The 19,246-nt window shown below is 44.8% G+C and overlaps 1 protein-coding gene across 2 annotated transcripts in view; it reads right to left on the bottom strand.

Moving 5' to 3' along the window:
• Nucleotides 1-1,263: 1,263 nt before the first annotated feature.
• The window catches only part of LOC131813184 (transducin-like enhancer protein 1), an 87,266-nt gene continuing 69,283 nt past the window's right edge, over nt 1,264-19,246 (bottom strand). For both annotated transcript variants that reach the window (XM_059143458.1, XM_059143459.1), the window contains exons 15-20: nt 10,482-10,731; nt 8,301-8,548; nt 4,767-4,914; nt 2,957-3,107; nt 1,987-2,063; nt 1,264-1,840 (exon numbers count right to left, since the gene is read on the bottom strand). In XM_059143458.1, the coding sequence (XP_058999441.1) occupies nt 1,733-1,840; nt 1,987-2,063; nt 2,957-3,107; nt 4,767-4,914; nt 8,301-8,548; nt 10,482-10,731 (982 nt within the window). In that variant the 3' untranslated portion in view covers nt 1,264-1,732. The remainder of the gene's footprint in view (nt 1,841-1,986; nt 2,064-2,956; nt 3,108-4,766; nt 4,915-8,300; nt 8,549-10,481; nt 10,732-19,246) is intronic.

The following is a 19,246-nucleotide window of genomic DNA, read 5'->3' as shown; positions in this document are numbered from 1 at the left end:
GAGATACAGACGCCTGTGGTCTCTAAGCACTTTACTGGTAGGTCTCTGTTCTAGCAATGTAACTTCTCTCCTCCTTGTACAGAAATTAAGGAAGGCAGGCAGGAAAAGAGAGACAACAGAAAAGATAAATACTATATTAATAAGCCATCAGAATCTGTTGTAGAGAAATGTACTTCATTATACAAGGAAGGAATGAGAGAGAAATCAGCCTTAGTAATAAGGGCTTTGCGATTCACTTAATGAGAAGAGAAAATACTTAACAACTCTCTTCATAAACAAATATTATTTTGGCAAAAAGCAAACAAAATAATGTTAAATGTATAAAAACGAGGAGGTCTGGATAACAAATGAAAAATATTAAGACAAACTGCCAACAACTTGCTGGATCCTAAGAAAACAAGAACATTAAAAATTCCTTAGGTGCTATTTTTAAATAGCCAGGAAGCCTGGTTTAAAAATATTAACCATTCTTTTCTAAAATATAGCAGTTAATAATAGGTATAAGAAGAAATGAGCCATATAGCCTTGAAACAGGCATGGTCAACTTATTAAAAGCCCAGGGTTATGGGTTTCATCTAATCAAATTAATACAAGCTTGTCCGCCAAGAGGAAGACTGGACTAATGAGAGATCACAATGGCAAGAAGCTCCGGGGAACACCTTAATGAGAAGAATGGGGCTCAGTGCTGGGCGTGACTGGCTCAGGTCAACTCTTATAATAGATTAAGTATTAATGAGACAAAACCAGTTGGCATCTCACCTTTTTTTTTTTTTTACAGGTTAATGAATTCCACAGCTTTGTGAACATCATCTATCTTAACACTGAACACAAGTCACCCACATGTCTTGAGAAGTGATGCTTGCCAAGGGAGACAATAAAGATTTGAAGATGCTGGACTCTCCTGGAGAAGAGAATATTCTGTCTCCCAGTGAAACACCAAGAAAAAGCAGAGCTTTAATTTGTGACCTCCAATCACAGGAGATCTTTAAAAAAACACGAATCTTGATGAAGTTATTTTAGCTTCCCAAATGAAAGTGTCATTAGTAAACCTTCAAGTACTGACTATTCCTAGTCTTGAGTTCCCACTAACTTAGAGGTGTTGATTAGGTTCCAATGCAGTGCGAGTCCACAACCAAATCTATTTGCAAATTCAGAAGGGCCTGCTTCAAATTCCTCTGCAAATGTGTGGACTCTGCTTACAAAACCCACATGAGTGATCCCAAAGCTTTGATAAAAACAACAGAGAAGGAAAAGGAAAACCACTTATTGGTACTAAAGCCTTTACTGTAATAAACCAAATATATTTACAATTTATACAAATGTTTAACCTTCAACAAAAATACAAAAAAACATTTCACAAGATGCAAAACCAGGAAACAAGTTCATTGGAGACAGCACTGCTCTACGAAGCACAGAATGTGAGGGGAACCGCAAGGAACAGGAAGGTAATCTCGGCAGATCACACAGACAGACAGGAACAGGCTCTGCCTACACCCCTTGGCCCCTCTGTCCACTCTGCCTCAGTGCTCCGTTTGGTCTAGGTAGATAGGTGACCTTCAGCTGATAGACTCGTCGCCTCCTCTCTGTAGACTCAAAGTAGTTTCATGTCAAGGTTTGGAAACAGGTTTTCGTGGCTTTCTTTTTCCTTTTAAAGTTACAACTTTTCTATTTCTACAAATTCTCAAAACATTTTGGCCCGATTCAACTATAAATGTTATACCACATCATGTTTTCAGTAGATGACTTCATAGACTGTAGCCTTCTTGTCCCCTGAGCCAGTGACTATGTACTTATCATCCACAGAGATGTCACAGCTAAGCACGGACGAGGACTCTTTGGACTGGAAGAGAAAACAATGGGCGCAGTTTTAATGGGAACAGAGATGCTCAGGGCCCCTGCTCCTCCCTGAGGTGCCTTCACTTCTGGAGTCCTGGAGAATGCCCCAATCAAACGGTCATTCTGGGCAAGGAGCGCTGATCTACTTACCTGGAATATACTAGCTCCGTAGGGGGTCCGCCATGCATTGAGAAGGTTGTCTTTGCCAGTACTCACAAACCATTTACCTAGAGTTCGCAAAGGAACATGGAGGTAAACAAGATTAAAATCCCTCCTTAGCAACCTGGACTTCATCAAACTCAGAGCATTTCTAATCACGAACTATTATGTCTAAGCACTTGGCTAGGATGGGAGTAGAGAGAGCAGGTTTTAAATCCAGGCTCCACTGTGAACCATCTGTGGTCTTGGGTTTTGTCTAAGCAGTGGCAGGGACCATGTCAGCCCCACAAGCCACCGGATACACTTCAGACAGGATCACATCCAGCACACAGTGGGTCCTCAAATAGTGAATCGATAAAGCTGCTGACCTTGTAGTCCGTTTCCTCACAATGAAATGGGACTAGGAAGGATTAAACAACAAACTTAAGAAAAATGCCAGACATGATATATGGCACACAGAATGTGCTCAGTGACTAACAGCTACTCATCCCTCCATCCATCTCGAGGATAAATATTTGACTCCACATGAACTTCTCTCTTCATCTTCACTGCAGAGTAACATTGTGGGGCAAGCGGAATATGCCCTTCTCTGATCCTAGTTCCCTATCCTGCTCAGTCCATAACGACTTCCAACATGGCTGCCCCAGGCTTCTAAAAACCTTGCCCCCCTACAGAGTGGTAACTAAGTGCCCTCCACCTCTGCGCTTAAGAAAAAAAAATAAATCTGTGTCAAAATCTTGTATTAGGCAACTGTATCCCCTGCTGACTTTTCTCACATTAGGAAAACAGGCTGAAACGGACATCACGATGCTCTGAGGGACATATTAAGACAGCAGAATTATTGCATCCAGCTGCTCAGAGAACATTTTTTCCAGACGTGATCTCTACTGTATTTTTTTTTTTAGAAGTATTTTCCATTGCGGCCATTGGCGTCCTCCAGTTTCCTTTCAGCTCAACTCACCACAATAAGCAAATTTTAGGGACAGCACACAGCTCTCATGGAGATGCAGCTGGTACTTGTCAGGCTTATTCACGTGAAGAACTTCCACATTGCTACTCTCCATGCCCACGGCCAGCCACTCCCCAGTTGGGCAGTATCCAAGGGAGAAGATCTGTAGGAAGCAGAACAGGCTTGCTGGTGATTTTGCCCAATAAACCGAGAAGTGAAATGGCAACAAGAAACGGGTAAAACAGCAAGAAGAGGGGGATGTAATCCGCAAACTCTGGATTGCAGTAAAGTCCACAGGATAAGAGACCCAACACAGACCAGCCAAGTGTTAAACACCTTTATGAAAACAAACAGAAAGCTTGGAATACATACATCACATGTGATGAAATTATTCTTTTAATACTTTTTGAAGTTTACTTATTTAAGTCATCTCTACCCCCAATGTGGGCTCAAACTCATGACTCTGAGATCAAGACCCACATGCTCTACCAACTGAGCCAGCCAGGTGCCCCAAGAAATTATTCTTAATAATATGACATTTGTGGGGCACCTGGGTGGCTCAGTGGGTTAAAGCCTCTGCCTTCAGCTCAGGTCATGATCCCGGGGTCCTGGGATCGAGCCCACATCGGGCTCTCTGCTTGCCAGGGAGCCTGCTTCCTCCTCTCTCTCTCTGCCTGCCTCTCTGCCTACTTGCGATCTCTGTCAAATAAATAAATAAAAATTAAAATAATAATAATAATAATAATAATATGGCATTTGTGTGTATATGTATGTTTTAATGTGATCCTTGTCTTCTGCAGATACTAACTGAAATGCTTGTGATGAGATGACGTATGTCTGGGGTTTACTTTAAAACAATCCAGTGTTTGGGGGCAGGAATGATACGGGAGACAGGTCATGGGTTCACAACTGTAAAGCTGGGTGATGGGCAAGTGGGCTTTATTGGACACTTCTCTGTACTTCGATATATGCAATGACAGTCTCTGTACTCGTGTACACTTGAAATGTTCCATAAATTTTTTTTTTTTTTTTTTTTAAGGCAGACTGTAAACAGTACCCTAACTCATACTGGGAAAAGGGCTGGAATGAGTAAGACTCTAAGAAACTCCACAAAAGATTAACAGGGACATGAAATTTAGTAATATGCGTAGCTGTACACAAGTAATGATCAAAAGAACAATTCCACCCACAGAAAACACTTAAAATGGAACTGTCTTTCCCCAAACAAGTCTAGATTCAGACGCTCACCATCTAACTCATCCCCACAACCCACGAAGTTGCCATTTCATATCATTTCAAACCTCCATCAATCTAGTCAGCCACGAGTCCCTTTTCCCAGGGATGCATAATAAAATGGGCATCCACAGAGATACGACTGCATTTTTTTAAGCTCCCCGATGCAAGGGAAATGAATTAACTTTCAGAGCTGTTGTGATTTTTCTCGACTCCTTGTGATAACCCTGCCTATTTTTCAAGCTGTCTTTTTATATGTGAATCAAATAATCCTCTCTCACCCCCACATTGGACGGTGGGAATATGTTCCAACAGGTCAAACCACAGGTTCTTCACTGGACTAGTTCCTTTGGTGAACTCGTCCATAAATAAAAGTAACAGGTCTTAACCGATAGGGTTTTAGAAACCACTCTAAACATTTCAGGGATGTTGCCTGTCTGTCCGTGGGGGTTGTTTTTGTTTGTTTTAAATCGGCATCTCAAAGTCACGACTGGTGCCTTTTTCTTACTATGGTGGGGTATAAAGGGAGGGAGAAGCAGACCAGCTCAGAGATTCCCAGGGTGGGGGTAGGGTGGGGAGAGCTCGTCACCTGTGAGGTGAAGTCGTGCTGCTGCAGCTGCCGCCCCTCGCGTAGGTCCCAGGACCTGACCGTGTTGTCCAGGCCGCCCGTCCAGAGCTTGGTGCCGTCGTTAGAAATGTCAATACAGCTGGCCCCGTCTGTGTGGCCCTGGAATTGCCTGATAAAACAAACCAGACTGAATAATGATTTCCTGCCAGAGCTCAAGGTAAACACTGTTGTGTTGTTAGTTTTGGACTCAGTGTGTGTGTGTCATCTCTTCAGTGTCTGCTGATGTGCAAGATCACACTAACCTTCCCCTGAGGAGGAAACAGCACCTGCAGATTTTCCTTTTCTTTTTTCGTGGTCCAAGTGCTAAAGATGTGGAATGCCATTGTAGGTCATCACATGGGAGAACTTAAATATGCTCTTATAGCTCTTCTTACAAATCGTCTGGAAGGGAAAATTCCTCCCAGGTCTGGAAAAGTGTTTGAGTGTTAAAGGAAAAAAAAAAAAAAAACAACAAAAAAAAAGACAAACACACAGAATCCTGAGTATATTGTGTAAAGAAAGATGTAGGCCTACATCACAACATTAGGAGCTCGGGGTCCAGAAGCACTTACTTTTCCATGAGTAAATCCATAGGGTGATGACCTACACGGCAACAAAGCATGAGCTCACATATTTACTCAACCTTGCTTTCTGGATTAGAAACAGTCCTGTATTAGGAAATCTGGACTCCCAGAGACAAAGGGTCATGTTGGCCTCCTGACTCAAGGGCCAGCATGAGACAAAGCTAATTGCTGAGGCTGACCCATGGGCACCTCAGCAGGGACCCTGCCTTGAAGTGGAGCACAAGGTTGTTCTCTTCAAGGGAACTCTGGTGCTTTAGTCAAGCAACACTACCAAAACCAATTAACCAACAGAGGTTTGCAGAGCACAGATGCTCTGCCAGGCCAAAGGCGGGTGGTTTGCTGAGGGAGAGGCTAAGGTGAACCACCGCAAGGTTGGTGATCTGTGGATCCAGACCCAGTTTTGATTGCCAAGAGGGAGCCAGCAGGGACGTGACCAGAACAGGCCCAATCACTACAGTGAACCAGAGGGGATGCATGAGAATGGCTCGGGAATTTCAACGCCCGAAGTTTCTAGGTCTGTTCTTCCTCTAAGTTCCCCTCACTTTATTGTTCCCACAGAACTCCAAACTTTTAAACTGAGCTTAGAATTTGAAGAGCGTGGAAGACAAGACAAAAGCAGCACTTGTCATGAATTCTGAGACAAGATGACAACTATTGCTTCAAAAACTATTCCTCTAAAAATTATTCTGAATGTCCGTCTTAGTCCTCTCCCCCTTACGCACCTGACTGTTCCCACCCCATCCCATGCACACATACCCCAACCAGCCCCACTTTCCTCCAAGACTCCTCACAAGTCACACAGGACTACTGAAGTCCCAGACCCATCTTTTGAAAGTTCTACTATTCCTTTCCTCAAACTTTTACTCCTTGACTAAAAATGGTTTTCTTTACAGACTTGAGCCGCCTGGTGGGTGCTCCTCCAACCTCCGTCCACAAATCTTGGTGCTACTCTCAGGTTCCTAGAAGGGAGGTGCTGACCGTGCTTGGTCTCTGTCGATACCGAGATATTCAGCAGACTCTATGACACCCTCTCACACAGAGCAGCTGTTAGCCACACATGGCCAACCCAAAGTGAGCAAGAAATTCGTAAAGCACTACCCCATTATATCTAGCAGGTGTTTACTCCCGGGGGCTGAAAGAGAGCAGGAATTCAGAGCACAGACATGAGAACAGCATGGCTGCGCGGCATCTTGTCTCCCCGGCACCTGACTGTGTGAGCCAGGCAGGCAGACTTAACCTTTCTCTGCCTCGGGTTCCTTACCTATAAAATTGGGATAACAGCAGTGCAGATGTTATAAGGATTAAAAGGATTAATATTTGAAAATCCCTTAGAATAAAAATTTTGAAAGTGCTATTTATTGAGTAATTTTTTTGTTTTTTAAAGAAAAAAGAAAAGTAAAAACAAACAAACAGCAAACACTGGCTAGGCTAAAAGTTTGAAGGGACTGTCTGCTCTATCTACTTGTGTCCATTCTGCTCATTCTGAGCTGCCCAGAGCATGACTAGAGAAAACAACAGCAACAGCATCAGCCACACGCAGGGACAGAGCCTGACTTGGTGACACTGACTGGATTCCTATGGAGAAGGTTTGGAGGGAGACTAAGCTGCTATGACTTCGAAAATCCATCCCTTCGCTCCGGCACAGGAACCCAAAGCATCAAAGGAGCCCTGCTAAATCATCCACCAGCCTACCCAAAGCATCAAAGGAGCCCTGCTAAATCATCCACCATAAACAAAGAGCATTACTGAGCAAAGAAAATAGGGAACGAAAAGGTTGAACACAAGCCAGGTTTACCTGGGATGTTTAACTAGTGCTTCCCTTTGTAAAGACTGTTCTATAGCATCTCTGGTGTGGACTCTGACTTCAACAGAGGGAAGGAGCTGGTCAGAACCAAGGAGAGACACATAGGTGGCAGGACTGTGGCTGTCACCACAGTTAAGAGGACAGACTACAGGAAGGCAGGCTCATTCCTGGTTGGAACAACACCTGGACAGCACTGTTTTAGTAAGTGAGAAACATGCATACTTTAAAACAATTTTGTGGGGCGCCTGGGTGGCTCAGTGGGTTAAGCCGCTGCCTTCGGCTCAGGTCATGATCTCAGGGTCCTGGGATCGAGTCCCGCATCGGGCTCTCTGCTCGGCAGGGAGCCTGCTTCCTCCTCTCTCTCTCTCTCTGCCTGCCTCTCTGCCTGCTTGTGATCTCTGTCTGTCAAATAAATAAATAAAATCTTTAAAAAAAAAAAAATAAAATAAAAAAAATAAAACAATTTTGTGGGTGAAGTTCACAGCATCTCCCTCTTAAAATAAAAAAATCACTTATTTGACAGAAAGCATGCACTCACAAGCAGGGGGAGCAGCAGGCAGAGGGAGAGGAGGCAGCAGGGTTCCCACTGAGCAGGGAGCCAGACTCTCGGCCTGATCACAGAACCCTGAGATCATGACCTAAGCTGAAGGCATCTTGAGCCATCCAGGCACTTCTGGAATCTCCTCTTCTAATGTCCCTTTGTGGATTTTCTGTTATCCTTTATCACTCTGTTCCTGTTACCCCAACAAGGTTCTAGCCAAAGCCAAAAGCACCTAGTATCCAGGACCCTCTGTACCACCATGTAATCCATGGTATGTTTGCTGCCCCTTGGCAAAAGTCAGGAATATTTTTTGAATAAGTCTAGCATCTGTAAGTGGCTAGAGAATGGGGATGTTAGAGAGGTAATAGAAAGTGTGGAGGATACCGAGCATGGCAGCAAGGCTGTAAACCCCCCAGAGGGCAGCATCAGTTTTGTCTTCACACTCCCAATACCTAGCGCTCTAAGACCAGCACACAGGAGGCTCTTCCCATGCGCTGAGGGCCTGTGTGAAGCCTGAGAAGCAGGAGGCCTTCAGGCCCAGGTACCCAAGGAGGGAACCCCCACCATAGAAAACCAGAGATGCTCACCTCACCAGCGTCTGGTTGTGCAGGTCCCAGACGGCGATGTTACCGTCACTGCAGCACGAGAAGCAGACCTTGGAGTCGGGGCTGATGGCCAGGGCATAGCACGCGGGGGCCGAGGACGTCAGCTCTGCCTTGATGCGTGGGGTCGGAGCCGCTAGGTCCCAGATGGACAGAGTGCTGGCCTCCCCTCCCACGATGAGGGTACAACCGTCAGGGAGCAATTTGCAGGAACGGATGTAGTTATCCCTGTTCTGTGAAATAAACATAGCTCCATTGCTATGATGCATGATCAAGCAATAACAATACCATGCTCTCTAGCTGCTATCTTGATTTTTGACTTGGAAAAGTGGTATTTCACAGACACCAGCAGGGCAAGAGTTCTGTAGCAAAGACTGAGATCCAGTTGTAACTTTCCCCTTTGAAACAGTCAACAAAACAAACTCCAAGGCTCGCTCATGGGCAAACACTTAGATGGAACTTTTCCTGACATCCAGTTTCCTGCTGAGTAGAAAGAATCGAAACGATCAGCAGATGCGAGGGGTGTGTGCACACACTTCTCTGTGAAGAAACCACTTTTCAAAGCTAGTTTATAAATCTCTGACCTCATCACCCTCCCTTATTCACTATTTGGAAAACGCAGACCTGCTGCCTACGTTCTGGTTTTCATTACTTTTGAATCTCTACCTAAGGCTTGTGCTGACTCTTCATTAGTCACGGGATCCTTCTTAGGACTTTAACAGAGCTGCTTCCTCAAGGGGTAACACGGCTGCTGCCATATTCAAGCCTCTCGGTGCAAAGAAATTGATAAAAGAGGGCATCTCTCTATCAAAACCAGCACATATTTAAAAAGGAAGGTGGGAGGGGCATGTGGGTTGCTCGGTCAGTTAAGTGTCTGACTCTTGATTTCGGCTCAGGTCACGATCTCAGGGTTGTGGGATCAAGCCCTGGCATCGGGCCCCGTTGCTGGGCATGGAGCCTGCTGAAGACTTGTTCCTTCTCCCTCTGTCCAGCCCCATAAAGAGAAAGAAAGAGAAAGGTGGGACCTAAAATGACCCTCCCCTCCCTTAAAGAAATAATTGCTATCCTTCAACCCAAATAGAACTGAAGTTTTCCCTATGCTTTGGCCATGGCCTATTATTCAAAGATGAGAAAAAACTTTAAGCACGTAAATTTCAACAAAGGTGAGGAGGGTCACAAAATAGTCTTACGATTATAGAATGTCGGCCTATGTTGAAACATGCTGAAATTACATTAATGGAGATCTTTTAAAGTTATCTGATTAAAAAGCAAATCAATAACTACTAGAGAAAAAAAGCTGTTGTATTTCAAAGAACATTGCTGTTCTTCTTTTTGAAACCTCTGGCTCCAGAATCCTCGGCAGTGGCTGGGCAGGCAGTGGGTAAACCACACCCGCTGCCACAGCAGAGTGTGGGCAGGCTCCGTATCGGGGGTGAGGTGGCCCTGATTCTGTTTAAGGCCAGTGGTACATGGGCTGTAAAATCTGGGCTCACAGTTTATAGAGATCAGAACATGTCCCAACATGTTCTGTGATCCTGAAAAATGCAAAGCCGTATTCTCCTACCCTGGGAGCAGGCTGATGAAGTAGAGTGCTCCGGGAAAGCTTTCTCAGCATTCCCATTTTGCTGGCAGCCACCCCGTTTTCTGGCACCGTGATCTGTTAACCTTTCCTGAAGCTAAGGTAATAAAACCCAGCCAGCCCTCCCAGGTCTCCCTGAAAACACAGACCCTGTTCAGAATACTTTTTTTATGCCATGTTATCAAATGTTTACTATTCAATATTTATCCGAAGGCTGCAGGGAAATTAAAAGCTGAGTGGATTGCAGGGCTCAGAGTCCAGGCCTCGCTGTGCTTGCATGCATTAAATGGGAAACCCCCTTTTGAATACACACTCAAACAAGGACAGCTTCTGTAAACTACTGTAAAATATTTTTTAAAAGAAGTCCCCCAACTCTGGGATTTAACCACCCAAAGAGCAACAAATGAAGCCTTCAACATTTCAGGGAGAGGGGTGGTGGCGGGGGGGGGGGGCTACACAGCTAACGCAGGAAACAGAAAGGGCTTCCATTTCCTCATAATGGGAATAAAACCCAGGCCCAAACAGCCATTTCCTTATTTAGTCTCCAGGGAGACATTACCCTCGTGCGCCAGTTCCTGTTCGCTCACCAGACAGTCGAGCTGAGAGACGGGGCTCTTGTTGCCGGGGTGGCTGATGTCCCAGACCTTGACGCAGCCCTTGCCGCCCGTGTACACGTGTCTCGTGGGGTTGCTGATGGTCACCGCGCACACCACCTCCCCGTGGTTCAGGGTGTTGATCTGGCGCGCGTGCCGGGGGATTCCGGGTCCGATGAGGGCGTCGGGGGGGAAAGGGACAGGCTGCATCTGGCCGTCTGCGGTGACGTGGAAGGAGTATGCACTTTTGGAAAGGGGACGGTTGGAGAGAAAGACAGGAGAGGAGACAGAGAAAACATTTATCATAAAGCAGTTGGCCATTAGCTCAGCAGCATCTATGAGGAGGACAAAGAAGGGAACAATTTTCCTGAGGATTTTCTTGGAATCAATAGAAGCTGAAGTATTTACCAAAGGAGCAAATTTAAAATACGTGACAGAAGTCTAGAGAGTACCAAAGGACAGGTACATTGAACTTTATTTTTTAAATATTTAATTATTTTTCAATTGTGCCTAACCATTCCATAAGGCATTCCTTCCAATCACATATAAAATGCTAACTACGCTTCCAAATTAACATAAAATACCTCCCTCCATGTACCTTGTGAAATTGTATGATTTCCTAGCATAATTTTAAATGATTATTTTTTATGCTTCAGAACGAAGCCCTTAAGAATTCCTTAAGAAGCCCTTAAGAACTCACATAGTAAACAGTGTATTTCAACACAGACAAACAAAAGCAGTTTTCTAAATGCACCAGTTTCAGGCTTGAATTTATTCTCTTTGGCATAATCAAGAGAAAATAATAAAAGATTCTCCGATATCAAATAGGTTGGTGATAGATTTCAACTTTTCTCCTTGACAATCTCCATATCTCCCTTGGCCACGAACCCACTTCATCTAAGGCAGCAAAGCTACTCTTTGCTTCTCTCCCCAGCTTTACCACATTCTCACCACTGAGACGTACAAGGCTCAACATACATGAGCTGCGGGGTGGCATTAAGCTCATAACTTCCCAGAAAGTGGCTCTGGGGGATGTAGAAGCTCTCTGTACTTCTGGCTCAATTTTGCTACGAACACAGAACTGCTCTAAAAAGTAAAGTTTATTAATTAAAAGAAAAAGAATTTTAAGGGGGTGCACTGGGGTTCCTGCCTACCTTCTCTTCTCACTTCTTCCTACTGCTGTTAACTGTGAGCAAGGTAATGAGAGCTCCACCAGCCCTTGGGGGCCACAGCTGACTCTGAAGTTGGGAATCAATTGCTGAAGGAAGTAGAACCCAAAGATAGGATGCAGAGGCCCTGGTGACACTATGGGGCTGTGATACCTGCCCTGGGCTGCCGACAGCCGGTATCTTTTACGGGAGAGAGAAATAAACTTTTAATGTTACTTTAAGATCTTGTTTTCCTCCCCTGTTCAATACGAACAAACCTAATCCTAGAACATTCTTGTTTCTTTTTTTTTTTTTTTTTTTTTTAAGATTTTATTTATTTATTTATTTGACAGAGAGAGATTACAAGTAGACAGAGAGGCAGGCAGAGAGAGAGAGAGAGAGAGAGAGAGAGAGGCAAGCAGGCTCCCTGCTGAGCAGAGAGCCCGATGCGGGACTCGATCCCAGGACCCTGAGATCATGACCTGAGCCGAAGGCAGCAGCTTAACCCACTGAGCCACCCAGGCGCCCAACATTCTTGTTTCTACCCCGAAATCTTAAAGCATATTTTCTGCCTTAAAATCTAATGATTTAAACTCCAAGCACTAATATATCACACACATTATAAAACATGCACAAAGAAAAGATACTTTAGAGGGTGAAAGATATAGAAGTGCTAATATCTACCCCCAACATCCAAACAGATGGATTTATGGATTTTGAAGAGCACTGCTTTCATTTTATTCTTCTCTGAAGCATCACTAGGCATTTTAGTAGTTCAACATGAAGCCTTTTCTATAGGTCTGCTTACATAACAAATGAACTATGTAGAGTTTCCTCCTTCCTGTGACCTCTGGGATAAGTCTGGGCCCTTTCTGGAACTTGTCATTGGCACCTTGCAGTCCCTTTACAGATCTGAAGACTATGGGTATTAACACAGAACTCATTCATTTTAATGCTAACTCAAATTTTGTAAAATAACTTAGCATGCACAAAACAGAAAACTGACACAGGATATCAGGTTTCCAACCTGCTTGCACATAAAACCTATGTACTTCCCTAAGCTTGAGAAGAAAATATATGCTATTATTTTTGCTCTATGAAAGGAAAATATCAAATACATAAAGGCTTGAGAGAGAACTTCCCCTTCCCCAAACCAAGACACGATCTTAAATATTTTATGTTATTTCCTGACAAACTGGTTCCAGCAACTAATATTATGTGGTTAGCTGGACCAATTCCTTAACATTACTCTTAATTGGATAATTGAGCACATACTGGGAACCCTATAGAATGTCCTAGAAAATAAATATGCATATAGAACAACTATAGGTCAAAGCCTTTACAAGAAAACAAGCCACTGAGTCCCCTGTTTTTTATGCAACAGTACCCTTTGGAGTCCTTAGTAACATCTCAAGCCCACATGATTTTAATACATGTGCACTGGAGTTCACAGAACCTATGCCATTTATTATGGGATATTCAGAGCTGGAATCAAATAGCACTGGATGGCCCTTGAAGACGGGACCACCATAAGAACTGGAGTTTAACTCTATTCATGTTCTAGAAGAATTCTTCAAGGTCCAGTAGCAATTATGTGACCCCCTAAGCTGGGTCTGAAAATGACAAAGAACTTAAAGAACTAGGTAAAGCTGGAGAAATGACCAGAGCGTTTTCATGAAACAATCAAATGGAATGTATTTGGTTAGAACAGTGCCTGATGTGGGGAGAGAACTTGCCTATTAAAGCTCTCTGTGTGAGAATAATGGCACATGTGAAGGTCCGTTCCTCCATCGGCCTTATATAAATCAAGGTGGGCGCCTCCAGATAGGCAAACTCCCCATCAGGCACCCTTTTAGCAATTCTGGAGTTTTAGGGGAAGAAAATTTTACCTTGTATCACTTGGAACCCCTCTTTTTATGGAGTTCAGCGTTCCAGATTAAAACAGATGCACAAAGTGTAGACAGAGAGCTGTACACCCATTTTTGGAAGACACTCGTCTCTCTCCCAGGTGTCTCCTTTAAACACACAGGAGGTCTGTGATCATCATACCGAGGCAATTTAAAATTGATTCACAGTGCAGTGAACTGCTGCCAGAAGCTGGGAACATTTCTGGGTCCCCGGGGAAATGCACATGGATGTTAATACATCAGTCACAGGGGGCCTCACAGGAAGCTGGTGCCGCCTGCGGTGCTGGAGAGCCTAATCAAATGAACAAACCAGAACGACACAAAGGGCTGATGGGTCTCAAAGAGGGATCAACTGGAAGGAAAAACCAAGGGAGCCGACGAGAGTCTGGAATTAGTTATATACCTACAGGAAGTACAAGCATATCATTGAGCAAAGGCCCCACTGATGGCATATCATAACGACGTTACAGACATCCCAGAAGGAAACAGGAGATCCTCTACTTATTGAAGAGCTAGGAAAAGTAAAATCAACCAGGAAGGGGAATTTATAAACACGGAGCGAGGATTTATAAATATCTCCCAAGCCTAAATTCAGAAAGAGGCCGGCCACTGAAGAATGCATATGGAATGACTGGATTTATAGAATTTCAAACATGGGCAGAATTCATCTGTGATGTTAAGCCAGAGGGGGGTGGTTCCCATCAGCTACTGGAGAGGACCCAAGAGGGGCTTCTACAGTGAAACACTTAGCTATATACACGATTCACACACTTTTCCGTATGTCTATCTCAATTTTAAAAGCTGAAATTTGTTTGCTCAAGAAAAAGTTGAGAGGGCTCCTGACTGATGATTAAGTAGACGAGGTCCATGGCCTGGTCAGAGCCCAGACTCAGGTGTTAAATGGACGGGAGATGCCTGGCACGCTGGCCTCACTATGGCCATCCTTCCTGGCCTATCTGCAGCCTATTAGCATGTCCATTCCTGATCCACAAGACAGACATATAACCAAGTATGAGGGATGCAGGAGTTGCTCTAAGGGTGAAAAGAGCTGCAAAACCATTAAACACTGAACACCATGCTCCACACCTACAGGGCCTTCAGAGAATGCGAGCATCGGTATCAAACACACATGATTTAAAAAGAGTAATGTGAGGGTATGCTGAATCAAGGGCTCTCTTATCAACCAGTGGGCGAGTGTGGGGACCAGGAATGCAGAAAGGGAGGAAGGTGCCGGCGTCTGCATCAGGAAAGCCTGTGGCAATGACAAGGCAAAGGAAATCCATAGATCCTGACGGGCGAGAGTAGAGAGACAGCCCTTGGCAAAGAGGAGAAGAGGACACGTAGCTAGGACCGTGGCAAACTGTGAGGCAGAAGGGTGAGTTCCTCGCACCCTCATTGGGGCAACACTGCTGGGGCCACCCACCTGCACCCAAGAAAAGTCTTGGAGAACTCAGCCCCTGACCCAACCCAGCTTTCTGCACGAGTGCCCGCTGATCAGGACCAAATTCCGAAATCTGGTTGGAGAACTGAAAAGAATAAAGCCCCCTGGACAGCACAGATGTAAAAACTAAATGAAATCAAACTCTTTTGGAGCTGAGGACACTTTCTTTATTGGGCACACAGCAGAGGTGAAGAAATTCAAAGGAAGGAGTCCCCAGCAGCCCCCTCCACCCCAGGAAGCCTCTTGGGGACAGCGGCAAGCTAGAAAACAAGACTACGCTTTGGAGAAGCAGGTTGTTTTTCTTCCTAGCAGACTGGTGCTAATAAAACTATGCTGTGCTCTGTGGCCAACGGAAAACAGGTGTTTACAGAGTCGTCGGTTTGCTGGAAATAGACAGGAACAGCAGCAGTGGGATCCAGTAAATGGTGATGAAGAACCATGGCCCCGGAGATCATGGCTGCAGCCAAGACCCCGCCGCCTGTGGACTTGGCACTCTCGATGGGGAAGCTCGTGCTGTCTTAACAAGTATCAAAAATCCAATCATGTCAGAAACCCTCACGTGCTCTTCGGGGCTCGCCAAGTCCTTCACGATATGGCTAGGCCTCAGTTCATGTGACCGTCCTGCATCCGAAACTCCCTGCCACATGGGATGACGGGCCAGTCCCCTAAAATACCACACGCTGTCACGTCTCCCAAGTTGTGCACAAACTGTTCCCTCTGGCCTGGAATAGCACCGCCTCCCTCCTTAGTGCTTGTCACTTGTTCTCCTTCTCAGTCTGCCACAACCTCCCCAGGAGGGACAATTCTTTTCCAGGGCGCTGGCTCTTCCTGTAAGTCTCGGCTATGGCACGTATCACGCTGTGGATGGCTGCACGTGTTTACACTTCTCATTCGGTGTCTTGCCACAGCAGAGTTTTCAGAGAAAGGTGGGCTGACTTCGCCAGGTGGCTGGCACTCAGTACCTGAATCTCAACACCTCATCATCGTACCCTACTCACTTAGAAATAGAGGCACAGAAGGTCACTCTGGCAAGGAGAGTAAGCTGCAAGAAAGTAGAGGGTCCTCTAACCACCTGGGTTGTGCCAGCCAACTATCCCCAAGAAATTTCCAGTTGTCCTATCAAATGTCACAAAGAGACAGTACCAACATTCCCAAGGGGGGAAACTGGTCCCTAGAGAGCCTATTTGGACCAAAACAAAAGGCAGTGAAAGCAACCACAGTGATGGAGTGAAATCCATGGCCCTTCCCCAAGTCAGCAGAGCCCAATGGACATGGGACCCTTCCAGAAGCTTCCACAGGTCACAGGCAGAAAAGCGTGACCCTGTGCTGGCAGCTTAAAAGCATACCAAAGAGTTAAAAAAAAAAAAAAAAGTGAGGAGACCCAGATTAGAGGTTCAGCTAGTAACTAATAAGATGTGGGGGCATAGGTAACTTACTTGTGCCCCATCCCTATATTTACAACATGCCCTTAGAAAACTTGCCCACTAAACACGACTGCGGAGGTGTGGTGTAAATGAAGCTGCATAAGAAAGTACTTTGAGAAAAGCACGACACACAACATAGATTCAACCTCTGGTTCTCGTGTCAGGAGGTAGCTCTTAATCTCTTATTATTTGGAGAGAAGCAGCAGCAGCGCAGGGGAGGGTCACTGGCCCACTTGGCTAGTAAGTGGAAGGCCCATGATTCAAGTTCAGGGCATCAAGGGCAGGCCTGCCACAAAAGTAGAGCTCTTGATCTTCACCCTAGCTTCCCACTGGCACTACACTGGGCATTATCATCTTCTCGAGAGGGAAAACACGTGCCCATCAGGATGAAGACAGGTAGCCTACACAAGAGAAATCTTCTCGTGTCAATGTCATCAGGGCACTTCATTAGAGAGTCCTGGCCCCAGAGGCTTTGAGGCCTGGGGCATCAGGGTCATCCTAAGGTAGATGAGAAGAATGTAATTTATGATTGTGGAGGATACTCTTTGCTTCAAGAACTAGTATAATGAAGGTGGTGGCGGGGGACTGGGGTGTGAGGTTGCAAGGAAATCAGAGTCATATTATTCTAAGATTTCAGCAAAAGAAAATAGGTCCTTGGGAATACAATTCCTCTATTTATGGTAAAATCTCCTTCACTGCCGACATAACTTTACCTTTAACATTTCTTCAGGTCTGCATATCTAACTCATAACATCTATAAAACACAGGATTTTTCCAGTTTGGTATCCCGGCATTTTTCCAAACAGCAAATATACAGATTGGGGCACAAAATTCTGACCCTATTTGGAAGATAGCATATCTACGTGAATGTAGGGCTTTAGTAACAATTAGATTATAAGGCGAGAACTTAAAGCATTAAGACGGGAGTCTCTGTGTTTTTCTTATTCATGACTTTAACGTACACCTGACTATTCCCATTTTTTGAAAAGGCAAATGCAGAACCTTTTAAAATGGACTTTAAAAGAAAATTACTCCAGAAAATTCTCCAGAGAAAACAGGAGATGGTCTAGTTGATATTCTAGGAGGTTCTCTAGCAAAGTTAGTATTTATGATTCTGAATTCTAGGCCCTACTTCCTCTACCAACTAAATGTCTGAAAACCTGTGGGGCACCTGGGTGACTCAGTTGGTTGTGTCTGCCTCTGGGTCAGGTCATGATCTGGGGTCCTAGGATCGAGTCCCATGTCAGGCTCCCTCTGCCCCTACTCGTGCTCTCTCTCTCATAAATAAAACCTTTAAAAAAAATAAAGGCTTATGCTGGGCAGCAACAAGGCCCCCATGCAGGACAAAGATTAAAACCGGAGAGATTCCTGGATAAAAAGTAAAACAAAGGAAAGTTTAAAATACAGCCCTTTTAAAGCTCAATTTGAAAATTCTAGCAAAAGAACCAACCAGTACAGGCAAACAAACATTATGTGAGCAAGAAAGAAGCAAAGCACACTTACATCTGATAAACAGAAAGGGGTTTCTGAGAAGGGGAAGAAGGACAGAGAGATGTACAGGGAGGTCAACTCTCTAGTAGCTAAACATAACTCACAGCAAAATAAAGGGCCTTCCATTGCAATATAGTCTCAAGAAATCAGCTACACATTCCCAGAAGATCAAAGAGTAGAAAAACAGAAATTAAACCCAAACCCATATGTGATCATGAGACATAAAACAAGCATGTTACTTTGGGCGCTTAATAGACTAAAAACACCCAAATACCAACACCAGTGAAAAGAGGGCTGAATTAAGTTTCAAATCCACTAAATAAGCCAACTGTGGATTCTAGACATGGTCAACAGAGGAACCAGAAGCAAGATCAGGACTGGAAAATGGGATGGGGAGTGGGGGCAGGGGTTGACCACGGAAATGTCTTCTTGGCTAGAAGCCAGAATGGCCGCTCTTCACTGCTGCAAAACATGTTTTCCTAAGAGGCAATCTTACCCCATATGTACTTAAGATTTTCTTTTCTCTTTAGGATCCAACTCCAAAAAGGCACTTTAAAGATTTATTTAAACAGTAAACGAGTGGGTGTAAGATTTCTCAATTACATGTCTAGCATTAAAACACAGGGTGAAGGAACCTGGAACGAAGCTGGATCTTAAGCCAAACTATTATTAGTCTGAGTTATTACTGACCTCTAGGTGCTACTACTCGAGGCAGGAAGGGCACAGCCTCCAAGCATGGATGAAAAGGAAAGTGGTACTTCGGGGCCCAAACGCCGTCTTGGGGTGGGGAAGGGCGGAGTGAGGCACAGCAAAGAGATGTTGACCTAACTAAACTTCAGAATTTCTCTTACCAGGATCTCCACAAGGCTCAGGGGAACACATTTCCTAAAACTAAAAGTGAGTTCAAGAGAAGCTGAGCAAACAATACCAATTAAATCTCGCCTCGAGGGTTTGGAAAACACAGTTGGGGTGACCTCTTACAAATCAGCAGTGCTGAACTCTAAAATGCAAAAATGTGAATCTCCTTTGGAAAGGATGAGTCACAGTCTTGCACAATCCCGGACTCATCTCCCACCTCCTCAATGCACCAGATATTTGTTTACTGGGTATTTGTGCTCAAGGGGACAGAGGGCCTTCACATGCTTCAGTTCCCAAAGGGAAGAGGCAGGTAGAAATCGGACATGTGCACATGATAGTAACTCAAGGCCAAGGCGTGCAAAGTGTCACAGGACGTTACAAGGTGTTCCAGGCACCAGCAAGGCCCCATCAGCAGACATGCTTGGGCAGAGGCACGCAGCTGCATGGTGAGGTGAGCGTGGGAAACTTAAACCACAGATGAGCACTTACA

Source organism: Mustela lutreola, chromosome 12 (assembly GCF_030435805.1).
Source record: "Mustela lutreola isolate mMusLut2 chromosome 12, mMusLut2.pri, whole genome shotgun sequence".
Taxonomy (NCBI): Eukaryota; Metazoa; Chordata; class Mammalia; order Carnivora; family Mustelidae; genus Mustela; species Mustela lutreola.
This window is presented reverse-complemented; position numbering and strand designations above follow the sequence as displayed.